The sequence below is a fragment of the Sander vitreus genome, chromosome 12 (genome assembly GCF_031162955.1).
Source record: "Sander vitreus isolate 19-12246 chromosome 12, sanVit1, whole genome shotgun sequence".
NCBI lineage: Eukaryota > Metazoa > Chordata > Actinopteri > Perciformes > Percidae > Sander > Sander vitreus.
In genome coordinates this window covers 14,131,322-14,149,514 of record NC_135866.1, presented here as the reverse complement: position 1 = coordinate 14,149,514, position 18,193 = coordinate 14,131,322, and the positions used below count along the sequence as shown (strand labels likewise).

Below are 18,193 nucleotides of genomic sequence, written 5' to 3'. Positions count from 1 at the left end.
GTCACACTACTCGCATGGGTGCCAGGATGACCTCTGATTGTTAAGAAACCACACACCCCTCAAAGACTAAGATTGTTAAAGAAATAGTTAGACTTGGGAAGTATTTTGGAATTACGCTTATTCACTTATTTTGCCGAGAATTAGATGAGATGATTGATACCACTCTCAGACATGAAGAGTGGTGTCAACTCTCTGCAAATAAGCGTATTCCCCAAAATGTCAAACTATTCCTTTAAGGTATGTATGATAATTATGATATGCTTGGAAGGCCTATATTTACTGGTTCTACAAAAACTGGGGGGGGGGGGAGAATACATGACTGATTTATCCCAACAAGGCCCACGTGCTTGTTTCACTTGAGCTAGCAAGATGGCCCATGTGCGAGCAGTGTAGATAGCCCATCCATCACAGTTGGACCGCAGAAAACCTCCAGAGACATTATCGGCTGCGGTGGCATTGAAAACACCACCGAGGATGTAAACATACACCCAGCCAGTCTCTAAATGTTCCCATGTCAGTTCTTCTAACTGCTTCTAATCTGGGATCCTCACTATGGAAACTCACAAGGGACACAGAGTGTGCACCTCGGTATCACTTTACATGTAAACACAGTTGCACTGCCGACAGGACAGCATAATCAGGTTAATATGAGCTGCAAATTTGCTGTGGTTTAAAATACTGGAGAGTCCCACATTAGACACTTAAGCGAATTTGTGATGGTTTAGCTTGAGGTTCGGTGCCTCTATAGCACAAGGACCTGAGGTATTTAGCCAGGGTTGTTGTTGCAGAAATCCGTATCACAGATTGGTATTGAAGATTGATAGAAGTTTACCCATGGCTCAGGCTGAAATTCAGGTGAAAAGCTACCCGGGCTTGGAGGAATGGAACAGTGTGTGGGTCTCACCTTTCTCGAGTGACCCGCTGCACCACTTTAATGCCTCTCAGCAAGCAGATCCTCCCCTGCCACATGCGGCAGTACTGCTGGAGGTCATCTTTGTAGGGCAGGAGGTCGAGTTGGACCACGCTGAACATCCCATAACTATCCTGGACAAGCACACAGAGCCTGGGCAAAAAAAACAAAAAGACACAATTGGACTGGTTTGATACATTGATTTTAATCTCAATACTTCTTAATCGTGTTAAAAGTGTCCTGTGACGTAAACAAACTAAAGTTTCCGTTTACATGAAGTGTCTTTTACCAAAATGCACTGTGTGCGTTGTTAACATCCATGTTTTCTTGCTAGCAGTCTCCTCCTTCACTGCGTTTTCTGGTATATTGCTACGTTTCCTTGCAACTGTTCATCAGCCGAATAGTATGAAACAAGCAGCAGATTCGTATGGCGTCATTCCTCGTGGCGGCGCACAATACCAACAAAACTGGAACCCACTTGTGAAAACATTGCTCCTTAGCGCTACCAGTGGTCAAACATTCCACATGGTACCTTTAAATTTATATAGTTGAGGATTGTTATTTCATTGAAAAATACCTTGATTTTCCAAAGATCTGACCTGCTATAAGATTAAAATGATTTTCATCTGAATCTTACGTTGTCAAACATTTGTCAGTTCTTGAAGTTAAAAAAAGATGTCCCTTTTAACTTTTTAGGCAAAACAAACCTCCTAAAAGATCTCCAAATTATTGAAAGTTTAAACATCGAGAGTATCATAGCAACTAACCAAATTCAGCTACAATAAACTAGTAAGTGAAACTTGACTTGAGATTTCGAGTTTTGTGACTTGATTCATTATTTTTTCTTCGGAAACTTGGAGTATCTTGTGTGCAGAGTACATTTCTGTTTCCTTTGGCTGTTGCTTTTGTCCTGGCCTAAAGTGACCTGTATGCTACTGGGGTTGGAAGGAATGAATGAATTAATCAATAAATAAGTAATAAATAAATGGCTCAAGTACAAGTATTTGCATTGGAAATACTATTGTAATAATGACATTTTCCAATTAGATTTTTTTAAATCAGATAATTTGATCCTTATTTGTTTGTTTGTTTTTCGAAAATGAATATTATACAATTAAGCATTTATAGGAATAAAACACCACTGTTCCCGGTAACACGCTTACAATACACAGTTAAGCCTTAGTACTGACATTTGGAAGTGTAATGCTGGTGACTGGTTTGACAGGCTGCTGCTGCTGACAGAAAAGACCATTGGCCCACAAAGTTGTGAGGCAGTGAGCTGCTGTGTATCAAGCCCAGACACAGCCCTGTACCAGCCCTGAGAGTAAACAGTAGAGTTCATATCCCCTGGTTAGACGAGCAACGGCCAGGGAAGAAGAAGAAGAAGAAGAAGAAGAAGAAGAAGAAGAAAAAAAATCAAGATAGGAGGAGGACTGTCAGCATGCCCATCGTGCATGTGCATGCATGCAAACATCCCAGACATTGGGAAAGTTTTGAAAGTGTTTTTAACCACCTGATTAGGCCTATAAATGGATTCTGTTAGTAAACATGGGGTCTGTCCGGGTGTTTTTAGAGACCTGGAAATAGATATCTCAATAACATTCCTGACATGACTTCTGGTGGTGTAGGCCCATGTTTTCTCCAAGATTATTCTCAGTTGTTTGCTTTATTCACAATCCAAAACCAGACCTATAGTACGTGTTGGAATGTTGAACATACAAATGAGACAAATTATGTTTTCTGTAGGTTTTATGCTTATGGCACTATACACAGAGTACAGAACACAACCCCATTTTACATGGATGGTCTATATTACTTTAATGATTTGCTGACACATTGGACACTTTGCCAAGCCAGACAAGAAAATGCCTGAACACTTTCACATTCTTGTGAATGCAAAATAGGCTACTGACCTACGATGAGCCCGGTCATAGAAATGTAACCAATAGGCTAGAACTAACAATAACTTTCATTATTAATTGATCTGTCTTGTAATTTATGGTTTCGTCTAGAAAACATCAAAATAAGTTTAAAAAAAGTTTTTAAATTGCTTCACCAACCAACAGTCCAAAACATCAAATTTAGAGTGATGCAAAACAGAGAACAGCAGCAAATTTGGTGCTTTCGTGAGTGTGTTTATTAAAAGGATCCCCATTATCTGATGCCGCAGCAGTCAGCTACTTTCTGTGGTCCACACTAGACACACAATGCATACCCATTACATCACAGAAATTCCATTAAAATTTTTAAAGCACCCATATTATGCTCATTTTCAGGTTCATCATTGTATTTTAAGGTTGTACCAGAATAGGTTTACATGGTTTAATTTTCAAAAAACACCATATTTTTGTTGTACTGCACCGCTCTCTCTCACTGCTGCAGATCCTCTTTTCAACTGGTCTCTGTTTTAGCTACAGAGTGAGACCTCTTTTCTTCTTCTGCACCATCTTTGATTGCACTCGCACATGCGCAGTAGCTCAGATGTAGATCATGTCAGCTAGCTAGCTCCATAGACAGTAAAAGAAAGGCTGTTTCTCCAACTTCGGTCAGTTACAAGGCAGGATTAACTGGGAGACTTCTAAATGAGGGAGCACATGTAAGTAGTTCTTTTGTAGATTATGGTGAACTTGTGTGTGTTGTTGCAGTGCTTTGCTATTGAGAACGAGATAGTATGCTAACGCTACGAGCTAATGGTTGCGGTTAGCCAGGTCATTTACGGCTTGTGACGTCACGATTTTGAACAGCTCACCCAGAGACTGAAGGCAGGACACATTCAGAAACCGTATCTCACTCAAAACAGCATGGATGGATTTTTTTCAAAGTTTGTATGTGTGTGGAAGCACCAGAGACACAAAAGAACACCCCAAATCCCAGAAAAAGTGTTTTTTTCATAATATGGGCACTTTAATATTTACAGCAGCAGCACAGTGTTTGTTGGATTGATTCAAAATGATCTACAGTAAGCATGTTGATAGCATAATGAAGACCTAGTTCAACAGTGTGGCTCATTGATGTGTTTGTAATCATTTTTGGACAACAAAGGATGAATGTTTACAATGATTGGGGCATAGAGGAAAAAGATCTTCAATAAATACACAAAATGCAAGTTACATACTGCGTTCTGTACTTAATCATTATGAGTGAAACCAGGAGTTTATATCAATTACTCTCAATCAATTACTCGTTTTATAAAATTGTACCAGGCTAAATCCATTAATAAATCAATATGACTACAATATGAATACTTTCACTTTTAGTGCGGTTTGTCTGAACTTGCAAACAACTTCATATTAAAACTGAAAGAAATGGGTGATAAGACTCTTGGTGGTAACACCCCCCCATTCAGTTCCTCCTTTTAACTGTTCACAGCCCGACTGCCTCAAACAGAGACCCCTCACTCCCAAAAAAACTCTTAGCCACAGGCCGTTTTCAGGAATTTGTTTTTGTGAGCCATCACAGAATTCTCAGCAACTCAGGTTTTCTTCCAGGAACTATGATCCACTGAGTCTGTGCAACACACACACATGCTCCTACACACACACATACGCGCGCACACACACACACACACACACGTAAGTGACCCACACATAAAGAATAAAGCAGAGAGGCCTCATTGGTGGGGGGCGGACAGGCGGGATTCCTTCCTATGTGTTGTCCACCAATCAGTGCAGGCAGACTGATCAACACGGTTGTAACAGGATCCTTGCAGCACATTGTGTTCCTTCTCCACAGAGGGAAAAAAAACAACAACTAGCCCATCCTCACTTCCTGCAACAGTTAATCTTCTTGTTTATTCTTCTGAATTTACGGGAACTTAACATCTTTTTCAGGCATAAATATACTGGCCTCCCTCCCTTGTGTGTTATAACATCGAGGCTAAACAATAAAAGGATAAAATAAGCATGCTGACTAGGGGAGTGAGTCATAGAGGTTGGGGACACAACATGAGAGGTACAAACTGTCTTTATACAGAGTAGGGCAAGTGGGCTGCGAAGTAAACTATTCTAGCCACTGCAGAGCAAGCATGCATCCTGTGACTATAAGTAACACAATGTACCAAGAAGTTGATATTTAAACCAGAACCTCTAATACAGGCATACAAGTGTACCTTACATATTTTAGAACCAGGGTTATAACCAAAATAAAATGCAGGACTTATGATTAGAAATATTGTCTTTCCAGACAATATTTAAATTTGTCACAATAAACAGGCCACATATTTTGAACTCAGGCCCTAACCTCCATCTTTTTACTACCAACTGAGCCTGTTGAATCTGGTTGAGTTAGAGAGAAAGGGGAGGGAGGGGCAGAAGTGTTTCCGGTCAGAGGGCGGTGTTTGTTTACCAGCCAGCAGAAGCAGCATGGCAGGAGCAAGTTTCATATTACGACCCTCATTTAGTTTAGCCTGTCAGCTGACCGGGGCTCTCCCTTCACCACAGAGTGCCCCTAGGGCTGCTTCTCAGAGGAACCAAAGTTTTTCCTTGTCTTTTATTACTCAGCAATGAACTATAACAACAAGCCTGGGGAGGGCCAGGCAACTAAAGGTCACGATCGCTGGATTTGCTTCAAATAGAACATTCACCGATTCATTAACTACAACAAGACCACTCAAGTAAATCTTTAAGTTATTTCAATAACACAGGAAGCTTTGAAGAGCTCACAATGCAAGTCTTTTAACAAGATAACTATCACTGGATAGAAATATGCACTAATAAAATAAGAATGGACATTTTTAAAGACGCAAAAATCAATATTTTGTATCAACAATGGAAAAAATAACTACATGTGATGGGATTGGTCACACATAGGATAATGCCGAGGATAATGCAGAGGATCAAGACTCGACTCTGCAGTGTTTTAGCGTCTTTTAGAGATGCACCGATTGATTGGCTGATGACCGGAATTGGCCGATTTTCAAGTGATCGGCCATGACCGGCGACCGGCCGGTCAGTCTGACATATGCCGATTTTAATGCCGGTCAAATCATGGATGTATTAAGAGAACTGGATACAGCGTTCGGCGTGAAGCCCCGTTCATTCCAATGAGAGAGCTCATGTTTGTGTTGTCGTAGCAACCAGTAGCAACATGTGCGTTCATGAGCTTCTCTCTCGTGACTCTTACAAGTATAGTTCGTTCTCTTTATACATCCATGGTATACGTGGCGAACTCATGAACTCTGTTTCATTGTCTAAAATATTCACCAAAGTTAAACATTGTGTTTTCGTTGTTCCTGATCGTTTACATGCTTATCTAAATAAACGATGGATGTATTTAGACAACCAAGGAGATGTAATCATCAGTGTTATGTGCATCATGTGCATTCAACCCGTGCTTGACTCGTTCATAATGAATCAGCTGTCACTCTGTGAGTAGAGAATCCAGTCTGCAGTGTAGTTCAGACACTTCACTGATAAACTATAGATTGGCTTTATGGTCAAAGATAGTTTTTGTATAATTAACTTCAGTCTCTGCCAGAGACGCCTGCTTTTAAAGTAACGTAAAAGTAACGAGTAATGTAAAAAGTTACTTTCCATAGGGGGTAACTAAGTAAAGTAACAGATTACTTTTTAACGAGCAAACACTACTTTTTTAAAAGTAACTTCCCCAACACTGGTAATAATTATGTCATGCTACTAGCTAGATACTAGCTAGCGCTAGCTACTAAGGTTAGCCTGCAGTCATTGACATCAACAGTCAACGACAATGTTCATTATAACACTAATACAATGTAGTAATGCTTATCAAAATAAACTATGGATGTTTTGAGAGAACCAAGGCGATGTAATCACTATGTCTGTAGTAACATTATCTAGGCACATAGCTATGTACAGTGTTACCGTTCTTAATACACCCATGCTAGCTACCGCTGATATTAGCTACTAGCCGATAGCCCCGGCAGTTTGGGAAACGCCAATGACGTTACATCCACATTACAGGCTTTACAGCATACATACATCCCTCGGATGTATTATAAGATAATACCATGGATGTATTAATAGAACACATGGTGAATTACAAACATTAGCTATATCCAATATTACAGCTACAGGACCTCGGGAGAACCGTCATATGAGCATGCGCAGTGCAGGGCGACATGAGCAGGGCGCAGTTCCACGGGTCTGCTAGCATTCATTATGCGCGTTCATCATGCCTAGTTTAATAACTCTGGATTCGGCTACTACCTGTTTTCATACAGAAGTTTAGTTTGCCAAATATATCACATTTTTTTAGTTGGATATTGGATGTAAAAAGGAAATGGTTCTTCCATAACATTGCACTTTAGATGTGTGTGAATTTCCCACACCAGGAGAAATTTAAATAGTTCTATTTTATAGCGACCAATTATCTGATCAAAAAATGTTCTATGCAAAATGTTCTATTAAAGAAAAGATAGAAAATAAATATTTGTGTGTGCTGTAAAGTGGTTCGAAAAAATAAAATCGGAATCGGCTAAAATCGGTATCGGCAAACGCAATGAATCGGATTCGGCCTAGAAAATTGTAATCGGTGCATCTCTAGCGTCTTTAAGCTCGTTGTTTTGGTGTTACAGCCCACAACATCTCACTGCTCTCATCAGCATTGTTTCCAGTCACAACAAGCAGCTGTTTTCAGCTAAAGGGTCTGATAAACCTGCTTTGCGCTACAGCCAAACCCAAAACGACAAAGTTAGCAACTAACTGGCGAACATTGTGGTGCATTCAACAGCTAAAGAGCTAGATATTTCCTTCAGGAGTTGGTGGAGACAAAAACAGAGCTAATCGAGAGTGAATAGTGGACTTACTTTCACCAGGTAACCAAAACAAAACTCAAAATGAATACAAATGTTGCTCCGTGTCTTTTTCTTGATTAACCGCTTTGTCAATAACATGTCAGAGAAATTGTAAAAATGCCCACTACAATTTCCCACAGCCCAAGGTCTTCAAATGTCTTGTTGTGTCTGAAACTCCAAAGGTATTCAGTTAACTATCATGTGTGACAAAGAAAAGCCTAAAATCCTCACATTTCAGAGGCTGGAACCAGCTATCTTTTTTTCATTTTTCTTATAAAAAGGCTTTAATGATTATTAAATTATCAAAATAGGTCAGAATTAATTGTCTGAAAATCAACTAATCGTTTCAAGCTCTATGAGTAAAGTTTTTTTCAATGAATATGAATACAATGTGTAAGATTCAACTTCCGATAAACCACAGTTAAAGGTCCCATGACATGCTCCTTTTTGGATGCTTTTATATAGGCCTTAGTGGTCCCCTAATACTGTATCTGAAGTCTCTTTTATATAGGCCTTAGTGGTCCCCTAATACTGTATCTGAAGTCTCTTTTATATAGGCCTTAGTGGTCCCCTAATACTGTATCTGAAGTCTCTTTCCCGAAATTCAGCCTTGGTGCAGAATTACAGCCACTAGAGCCAGTCCCACAATGAGCTTTACTTAGGATGTGCCATTTCTGTGTCTGTAGCTATTGAGGAGGAGAGGGGTGTGGCCTTGACCAACTGCCACTTTGCTCGTTTGAAAGCCATGATGTCTCTCTCTTTCTCATGGGTGGGCCAAATTCTCTGGGCGGGCAAAGCAGAGAAAGGGGAGGTAACCTTGCTCCTTATAACATCATAAGGAGGAGATTCCAAATCGGTCCATCTGAGCTTTCATTTTCTCAAAGTCAGAGCAGGATACCCAGAGCTTAGTTTACATCTGTTGCCATTTCTAGCCACTGGGGGACCATAGGCAGGCTGGGGGAACTCACATTAATGTTAAAAAAACCTCATAAAGTGAAATTTTCATGCCATGGGACCTTTAAAGCAAATCTCGCCCCATTCCACACAACTGTACAATTTCTGTAATGCTGAGAGGCATGCCATTTTTACACCCGAATACAATATAGTTGCCGTTTCATTTAGAGCATTAAGGTAATAAAAGCTGCTGCAAACCTGTTCCACCCAGTGGAGTAGGTGTGGGCACCAATTCAACTCTGGCTTGCTGGTGCACGATATTCTGAAAACATGCTTCCTTTCCCGAGAATTGGCCAGAATCGCTCACAGAGGGGCTGGATTCAATTAGAAATGTTTGTGTCCTTTGTCAAGCAATGCCATATGGCTGGAGACAATGTGAGCACTTTGTGGGGCCCACTGCACTGTGAACAATAGCTCAACCACGTACACACATTGTGCCACCAAGGTCTGAGACCAAGGAAACCAGTATGCATTTTTTCTTTCTTTCAAAAAGAGTAATTTATATTGTGGGAGAGAAGCATACAAAGAAGATAAAATGTGATTTCTCTGTACCCCTTTTGGTATCAAGTGACAAACCAAAGGTCTCACTGGGCTGCCAATTATCAACTGGTCCAACAGTACCTGGTTTTGCCTTTTTCTGCAGGAGGAGGAGCTGAGGAAGACCTGGTGGGAAGTCTGGGCTTGAGGATGGACACAGGGATGGAGTAAACTCTCTGGACCACCACCTCCACGTCCTGCCCCACAGAGCCAGCCTGGCCCAGCCCCTCTATAGCTTCCAGGAGAGAAAGGCAGTGTCTTGTTAAAACTCCTGGACCTCCAAAACTGCACAGAGCATTGGAGGCCACAACCTGAAGGGAAGATAGAGAGGGAAATGAAACATTAGTTAATGTAAATGATGTATTACACCTTAAAGCTGCAACGTTTAGTGAAATAATCAATTAGTTGATTGGCAGAAAATTGATCTGCAAGTATTTTGATAACTCATTATTTAAGATTAAATGCCAGTTTCAGCTTCTCAAGTATGAATAAATGCTGAGTCAGTTAAATATCATATGATGAGACTCTCTTTGAGTTGTGGACTGTTGGTTGGACAAAACAATACATTTCAAGAGGTCAACTTGGATTTGGAAACTAGTGATAAGCATTTTTGTTATTTTATTTTACTGTGTTCTGATATAGACCAAATTATTAATATATATAATGAAAATAATCATTTGTTGCATCCCTATGCTCCGTGTACGTGTATTACACATAAACAAACAAGACTAATTTCACTTGGCAAGTTTATGCCATCACACAGAAATATGCATAGTTTGTTGTCAACACACATCATGGGAGTGAGCAGTGTTCACCTTTTCTTGAAGCTGCATTAGAAACCTGTTTTAAAAGGAGGGCATGGCTGATGTTGCCATGTTTTTCAGCCATCATTTATTTGTATTAACTTAAAGCAAACAGAACTTTAGAGTCAAGAAATCAAACATACATTTAAACCCACCTCCACTTATTGTCATTACTTTTGGTAAAAAAAAAAAAATCGGATTGTGAAATGAAAGCAACGTACCCTGTGGCAAAATATGTTCGCACAGTTGCACCTGTGACTTTATATGAATTTATAAAAGAATAAATTCATATTACATGTATAAAGAATGTTGACACAAGCTTCCTGATGTGTGAATTCAATTTTGTTTTTTGCAAGTAAACAACTAAACCTGAGTAGAACCTTATGGCCAGTAGCTTATTGGACTGATGCCATTTTTCTGTCATAGTGACTGAATGTGCACTGAAGGTGAGTGACAGAGTTTAAGAGGCATTACCAGGGGGTTTAAAAAGGTGTGTTTGATGCCTCACACAGTATGAACTACTATACTAAATACAGTACATTTTGAATTGGGAATGAAATGTAAGGCACGTTATTCTAATGATATCAATGCATACGCACGTGTTTGGCATTGATCACCTCTGTGGTCCTGCATTCCTCCAGTAGTCCAAATACCTTACACAAAGAATACGGATGGCACCTTTTTGCTGAGAGCAGGCCTCTAGGAATGGACATGTTGGCTGGTTTGGTAGCAGAGTAGACTTTCTGGCTGAAGTGTGTGTTCAGAATAATGTCACAGCTGAAACCCTCTATAGAAAGACTTTGCCTGCAAAGAGATAACGTTCATGAGTTTTAGATTCGGGGTACAGCAGTAGTTTCAGTGCTCTTGCTGCATTCTACACCTTGACTCTGCACTTTCTTACTGAGTTTGGGACTCTTTACCATGAAATTAAACATATTTAAGGTGTTGGGCAATAAACAGTTTCAGGTTGTGATTCCGTTGATAACAGATGCAAAGACTCAGTTTTTACAGTACATTCAATGGAGTACATTATTGCACAAACATAGGGGGCTGAGAGCTCGAGACTTTTGAATGTCAAACTAAGATAAGGTACCAACCACCTCCACAGGTCTCTTTACTAGGTACCACCCAGCGCAGAGTACAAGTTCAAAAACATTAACCTCTTCCGAGACAAGTGAAAACACAAAACAGATGCATTTGTCCTTTTTTACTGAGGTAAAAGACACATTTTCCATGTAAGGGCTACACCTTAAAAGGCTACACCTCGCAGCTCTGCACAACTTGATTAAATCACTTTCCAAATGTGACATCAGGTGTGGAAAAACACTTCAACACTCGTCACAAACAGGCTGAGAGTTCGCTAATTAAAAAAAACAAATCAATTGCAAAGACAGTGTATGTGTGACCTGAAGTGCTCCCGTGTTTCATATGACCCATTTTGAACCATTACCAGCTCATATTCCACTCATCTGTGTGTACGAAGAAGATGCTGAACTTCTCTCCATAAAATTTAAGAAAAACATTTCCGGCGAAGTGTTTTCTAGGTAAATGACACACCTGAGTGGTACCAAGCCTGAGAATAAAACAACTTGAACGATAATTATATGGCCCGTTGTTTGTGGTAAGTTTGAGTGACGACTTAATTCCCTCCATATGTGACAAGGATAATAGTGTCTGGAACCTTCCCAACATGTCAGAGCTAGCTTAGTTGAACCAGAGAAATACAACAAGTAAAAACACACAGATGAAGTGGAAGAAACCATTTGTTAGGATATACATGGAAAACAGGAAGGGAAGAGAATATAATTCAGAAAACAAATCATCATATACCCTCAGTTGACAGTTTTAGGTAGAACAAGCTATAACTAAATGCAGTCGATGCGATCTTTGCAAAGGTTATTAAGTCTTTATTTAGGTGTTTATGGTTATTGTGGGGGGTAGTTTGTCATTCTGTTGAATTTTATTCCATTAGACAGAGGGGTGTTTCTCATATTTAATCCATCCTCATTGATATAAATGAGTCACTGTAAATGCTGTGTCCTCCTACGAAACAAAGCGGAGCATGATTCATAATAATTAAAAACAATTATGATTATATATTCAAAAGACAAATATTCCAATAGATATTCAAACTTCCCAGTACACAACGTAGAAAGAGGGTGGACACAATTAAACGCCTCATAGAGTTAAATCAACAACTAAATCAAGTTTTTAAATGATAATGTAGTAGGTAGTCTGGTTTTTGTCCTTGACTGCCTTTAAGTATACGCACATGTTCATGGCACTGTTTTATCCATCGTCACTATATGCAGTCAAGCATGACTAATACAATGTTATGCATTTGCCACATCCAGTACATACTGTATGCTTCACCATGCTTGTGCAGATACTTGGACAACTCATCCATTAGTCACTTAACTGAAAATGATACCGCAGGTATTCTGACATTCAATAATTTTAGTCCGTTGGTTACACTTCTAAAATCTGCTTCTCTTTGTATGATCGTATGGTAAAAGAAATACGGACTCCTAGTCAAGAGTAGGCGTGCACAATGATTTTCAACATTTTAGACTAAATATTTACTTGAAAATGGTAATAAATAATACAAATGATCAATATGTGCAGTGCTAGCTAGATATCCATAAAACACCCCCAAACAGAGTGGCTGGATTTTATTTTACAATGAAAACCTTTTTTTGAAATTCAGTGGACAGTAACATTACTTACATTACATTTTGGAGTACCTTTACTTAATTTGAGTATTTCTATTCTATGCCACTTAATCCTAATACTGCACTACATTTCTGAGGGAAATATTGCACATTTTACTCCACAGCATGTATTTGAGAATATAGTTGACAACAGTATAGATGAAGTTATTAGCTACTTTTCAGATTAATACCAACCTAAAACATACAATCAGTTTATAATATATGATGCAATGTTATGCATTAAATTACCAAGCAGGATGTAAATCAGTTATAATAAGTGCCATTTCAACCAACTTTAACAGTAAAGTACTCTTTACACATCTTTACACCTGCACCACAACAAATTCCTTGTACACATGTAGTACGTGACACTGCATGAGTATTTGTACTTATGATGAAACGCTTATCATTCAATCATCTGAGCAGAGATTAGTTTTTCAGTGACGGAGTGAGCGGAACGTACAGTTCACGAGAACAGGTACAACACCCGCCCAGGAAGTGTGATACTTTTGTGAACAGGTGAGTGGGCAGAGGTCATCATCAGACAGGTATCTGGGTGAAGGAGTGGCCCCGGCTGCTGCCGTCACAGACGGTAAATTAACAATCCCTGCAGGTATTTCCGCTCAGGCTTCGGCCCACTCACAACAAGGCGTGGGAAGTGGGAGGAGCGAACATACTCACTGCAGGAATTGTGGAGGAGTTTAACCCCTTATGAGTGCCACACAGGAAACTGATAAAGAGGAATTTTATCAGATGCACTGATGCTCTAAATTCCAGGTTTTTCCTCATATCAGCCAGTCGCTGTTGGATATCGATTATCTCTTTGGAGAATATTCAACTTGTCATCAGCATTTCCTGGTTATGACTATTTTTGAGCTAAAATATTGATTGATTATAAATGTAGACCAAATGCTATTACTGCTGAAAGTAATTTACATAAACAAAAGAGGATTTAAGGACGCTTGTTCAGAAGAGAAATAAATCTTTGAAAGAGTTAATTGGAATGTTTGGTGGGGGCTCTATTTGATCTTGTGACTTCAAGAATAAAATACAACAGGGAAGGAGAGGTGCTAAAGCCAGAGATACTTTCAAACCACCATGTGTTTTCAATCTCAGCCCTTTGGCTCCAACCACTCTGCTCCCAAATGCTCCAGAAAATAATCCTGTGTTTTTTCCCCCGGCTTGCTGGAAATGACCTAACTACTGCCAGGAAGAGGAATGTGAAGCATTCCCTGGAGCTGTTTGTGACGTCAGAGCGCTGAGGAGGCCTCTGCGCTTCCGCCAGCCTGGATATTCCAGAGTACACTCAACCTAAACTCCCAACAGCTGGAGTCAACCACTGCCTCACTCCAACTCCAAAACAATCACGAAAACACACAAACGCCTCCCCCCCTACTAGCCTCTACGCCCTGTCACACATCTGGGCCTTTGCTGCTTATTATTGTGAGCTGAGAACAGTACATTTTAAAACTTCAAACCTAAAAGAATTCTGAGTTCTACAGAATTATTTTTAAACTTATTTTCCATGTTGAATGTATATTCAAGTGTTGTATTTTGTCAACCAGTATGTCTCCTCGGCATTATTTTATGAGATGCTCTTACTCTTTGTCCTGCGCATAGTGAGTCAGTCTCATATTGTGTAACTTTTAAGTTTTTTATCGCCTGCCAAGAAATGATGTTAAAAATCAAAAAACAAAAGCACAAGAAAAAGTTTCATCAGTAGATTCAGACATTTTATAGACCTAATGATTAATCAAGAATATAATTAGCAGATTCATTAATAATCATAATAATCAGACCCTGCTAACTGCCCTGCAGCACCAAATATTCAAATCAAACTGTAAGCAAGCTGCAGCAAAATGTGATTTTCGTTTAGACACATTTTAAGACGTTTTTTTCACAAAAAGGAAACTTCAAAGTTGTAAAATGACATCTGACAACAACAACAACAACAACTCTCCTACTTTACTGAAAAGTCCAGTCTCAGTGTATGTCCACTGGAGGTTTCAAGTTTCCTCCTCACACTTGTGTAAGTTGCATACTGGACACAACATTGGCTCCAAACTAGTTGTGAGGTCATAGCATCTTGTAGCGGCCCGGGTTCGAATCTGACTATGGCCCTTTGCTGCGTGTCATCCCCACTTTTTCTCTTCCCTTTCCTATCTATCCACTGTCACTATCAAATAAAGGGAAAAGCCCCAAAAATGCTAGTGTCAAACTCTGCACATGCATCATTCTACACAGTGAAGCTCGAACATCCAGGTGAAGTAACAATAAGCAAAACATATTTTAAAGTGGAGGGGGACTTTAAAGCGTGACATGTACTGCATCCTCTCACCATGGCGGGTATATGTGGACAATATCTCTGGGTGCAGGAGTCAGCTGGGCAGCAGTCTCTCTGTTAAACAACACCAGCATACGAGCTTTTTCCTCAGAGAGAGGGTTGCTGTGTTGGTGGCCCTCTCCGAGAGGCCGGTGATGCTCACAGTGCGCCAGTTGCATGCTGCACTCCTCCTGAACCTCCAGCACCTCCAGCACCAGCACGCCAGGCCTGTCCACTGGAGAGGAGAGCAACAACACCACATATGTAGAGAGAGAGAGAGAGAGAGAGAGAGAGAGAGAGTGTGAGTGAGTGTGAGTGAGTGAGTGAGTGAGTGAGTGAGTGAGTGTGTGCGCGCGTGCGTAAAAGAGTGCACTCTTGCTCTCTGTGGGACTCATTATGCGTAAGTAATTTACTTTTAGCATCAGAACAATTCGCACTACATAACTGTGAAGCTGTTATTGACTCAGGCTGAGTTGGATATGAAACAGTGAATCCTGCCGAGTGATTTGGAATTTTACCATGGAGCTGACTATGCTTCTGGCCAGAAACAATAAAGTCAACAGAGATTATTAAGAAGAGCAAATCGGGACAATGTCCTGAAGCTGTAAATCAAACTGAGATAAGACAGCAACTTGGCTGTATGTACATTTTGTGTGTAAACTTGATTGCACTGAATTGTGAAAATTGCACCATGAGAGCTCACAGTAGATGCAGTTCAGTGACGTGAAGCCATAAAAACCCCTGGAAGTGGCCATAGGGGGGATTTTAATACAATAAAAGTAAATCATATCAAAGGGCGCAAAAAAATTATTTTGAGTGAAGTTTTAACATGCATTTGTCCAAACATGAATTTGAAGTGCTTCATTTGTGCTTCGTGCATTTAGGTCCCAGATTACAAATTATCAAAATAACCCGGGGCAGTAGGCCAACACTGTCTTTAAGTCCTCCTCTTGGCCTATAATGATCTGATAAGTTGTAGGCAGGGCATTATGTAGGGCAACAATTCAAAGCCTGTGCGAGTGCAGTTACATCACACGCCAAAATTACAGCAACAAAGATAAACAGGTGTCCTGTAACAGCATGATATATTCAGGTAATAGTGGTATTGTTAAGACTGTACCAGGGAGTGGAACATATAAAAAATAAACTCTCCTTAAAAGATTCAATTATGCACTCTGCACGCCATCTGACTTTAATTGTTTGAAAACTCTATAATAATCCTCCACGCTTTAATTCTTTACACATTAGTCAGACATTACGCCACAAACTCTCTCTTAGTTGGATGGGTGGGTGTTTTCTTTTTCCACAATCAACTGTCACCTTTAAGGCACTGCTTGTGTCCTATTATAAAAAGGAGATACTTAACAACAAGAGAACACAAGGTGTTTGGTACACCACAGAAAGGAAAAAAGAACTAGGCAAGCAGTTTCCTGTCACCTACATATTGAGTTCAATGTTTGGAGCCACAGTGATCAACCTACAGCCGGCACTTCTCTCAGCGTGGCCTCTCCAATACGATCACAAAGAAAAAAAAAAAAAAAAAAAAAAAAAAAAAATCACACCTGCTCAGAGACGGGCTTCATCCCACTCACAAATCCAGGTTCAGCGTTAAAAGTGAATGGTGATTCAGAGGTGAATGTGTGCAGCATCCTGGGTGTAATTGTGGACAATCCAGTAGCTTTGTGCATGAATCACCTGTTGTTGAGGTGTCAGAGATGGACTGGTGCCTCCAGAAACTAACAGCTGACCTCTGTCTGCACTGGAGTCGATTCAGCCTCTCAGCCAGACCTCCACTATGCAACAAACAAACACAGAGGTACAATAGATGACGTTACGCAAGAAGAAAAGCATGTGTAAAACTGTTTATTTCAAAGAAAAAGATTGTTTGATGCAAAACACAAGCTGTCAAAGACTACAGATCCAGCCATCTGTCAGAATTGGTGGGCTTAGAGATGGCAATGACATTCAGCACCCACATCATGACACCAGGTGTCCCTTTCATCATCAGTTCTGCAGTGGAAACAAAGTTTGACGGTCGTCTGGCAGCAAGCAATACGTCTTATTCATTTAATTGCTCTTATAATGAGGCAATACACTGTGACACTTGAGATAGATAGATATATATATATATATATATATATATATATATATAATGTGCGGTAGAGATGCACTGATCAATATTGGGCCAGTACCAACCTTATTAATCAGGTATCAGCTACAATAATGTCATAAAATTATGTGCGATCAGTTACATTCATTCAGTCAGGGTAACTGACTCAGTTTTTAGCACCACAACAATCGCTGGCCTCATGTTACCTCATGTTCCACACACTGTAGTAAATTGAGAACATTAGTATTGGCTCGGGAATATATCAGCAGATACTCTTCGTTAAGATATAGCGCTGCATGATTTGGAGAAAAAGTCATATTGTGATTGCGTTTTACAATTCTGCGATGACGACTGCGATATAATGGTATCATGAGTTTACTTGATTATCAAGGAAAATGTAGATAATTAGCTACTAAAATGTATGTAATCACACAGAGTGACATCTCGATTGCGATTAGATTAATCGTGCAGCCCTATTAAGATATAAGAATCAGTATCACAGTACAAAGAGCTGAACTGGTGCATTATCTGATGTGACTTTTAAAAAAAATTAAAAATATCAAATAAAAACTCAAACCTTTGAAATTTCCTTTTCTTTTTGGCGGAGTCTTCAGGAGTCTTGGACAGCATCTTGGACTGCGGTTTCTGAGGCGTCTGCAGCATCGCCTGAGCAGATCTGACCCAGTCACTGATTGACCTTTTGCTGCCCTCACCAGTTTGGAGAGGAGAGTCCGGTCTACTCAAAGTCACTGTGCCATCAATACTCTCGCCATCAGACACGTAACCTGAGATCTCTAGCTCTGTCATCTGGGGATGAAGTAATAATTACTAAACTTCAAAAAAATAATAATAATTTGATCCAACTTTGAAACAGGTCATGTTTAAATGAATTTGAACATAGTGTTAAACTGCAGATAAAATACCACTATATATCAGGTGGATATTAGATATTTAAAATGGCCTCAGCATTCAGTAAATTCATAGTCAAAGATTAAATAAAATCAATAAACTCAATCATACTGTGGGTGGAGACCGTACACTGATAATAATAGCTTGGATTTTTGTAACGCCTTTCA

At 39.8% G+C, this 18,193-nt stretch overlaps 1 protein-coding gene across 2 annotated transcripts in view; it reads right to left on the bottom strand.

Moving 5' to 3' along the window:
* The window catches only part of spidr (scaffold protein involved in DNA repair), a 37,005-nt gene that overhangs the window by 11,395 nt on the left and 7,417 nt on the right, over nucleotides 1-18,193 (bottom strand). Inside the window, exons 6-11 of one of the 2 annotated variants that reach the window (XM_078263978.1) lie at nucleotides 17,695-17,924; nucleotides 16,703-16,800; nucleotides 15,023-15,242; nucleotides 10,573-10,777; nucleotides 9,255-9,481; nucleotides 905-1,063 (exon numbers count right to left, since the gene is read on the bottom strand). In XM_078263978.1, coding sequence (XP_078120104.1) covers nucleotides 905-1,063; nucleotides 9,255-9,481; nucleotides 10,573-10,777; nucleotides 15,023-15,242; nucleotides 16,703-16,800; nucleotides 17,695-17,924 — 1,139 coding nt within the window. The remainder of the gene's footprint in view (nucleotides 1-904; nucleotides 1,064-9,254; nucleotides 9,482-10,572; nucleotides 10,778-15,022; nucleotides 15,243-16,702; nucleotides 16,801-17,694; nucleotides 17,925-18,193) is intronic. The other variant, XM_078263979.1, reaches the window with a different exon arrangement.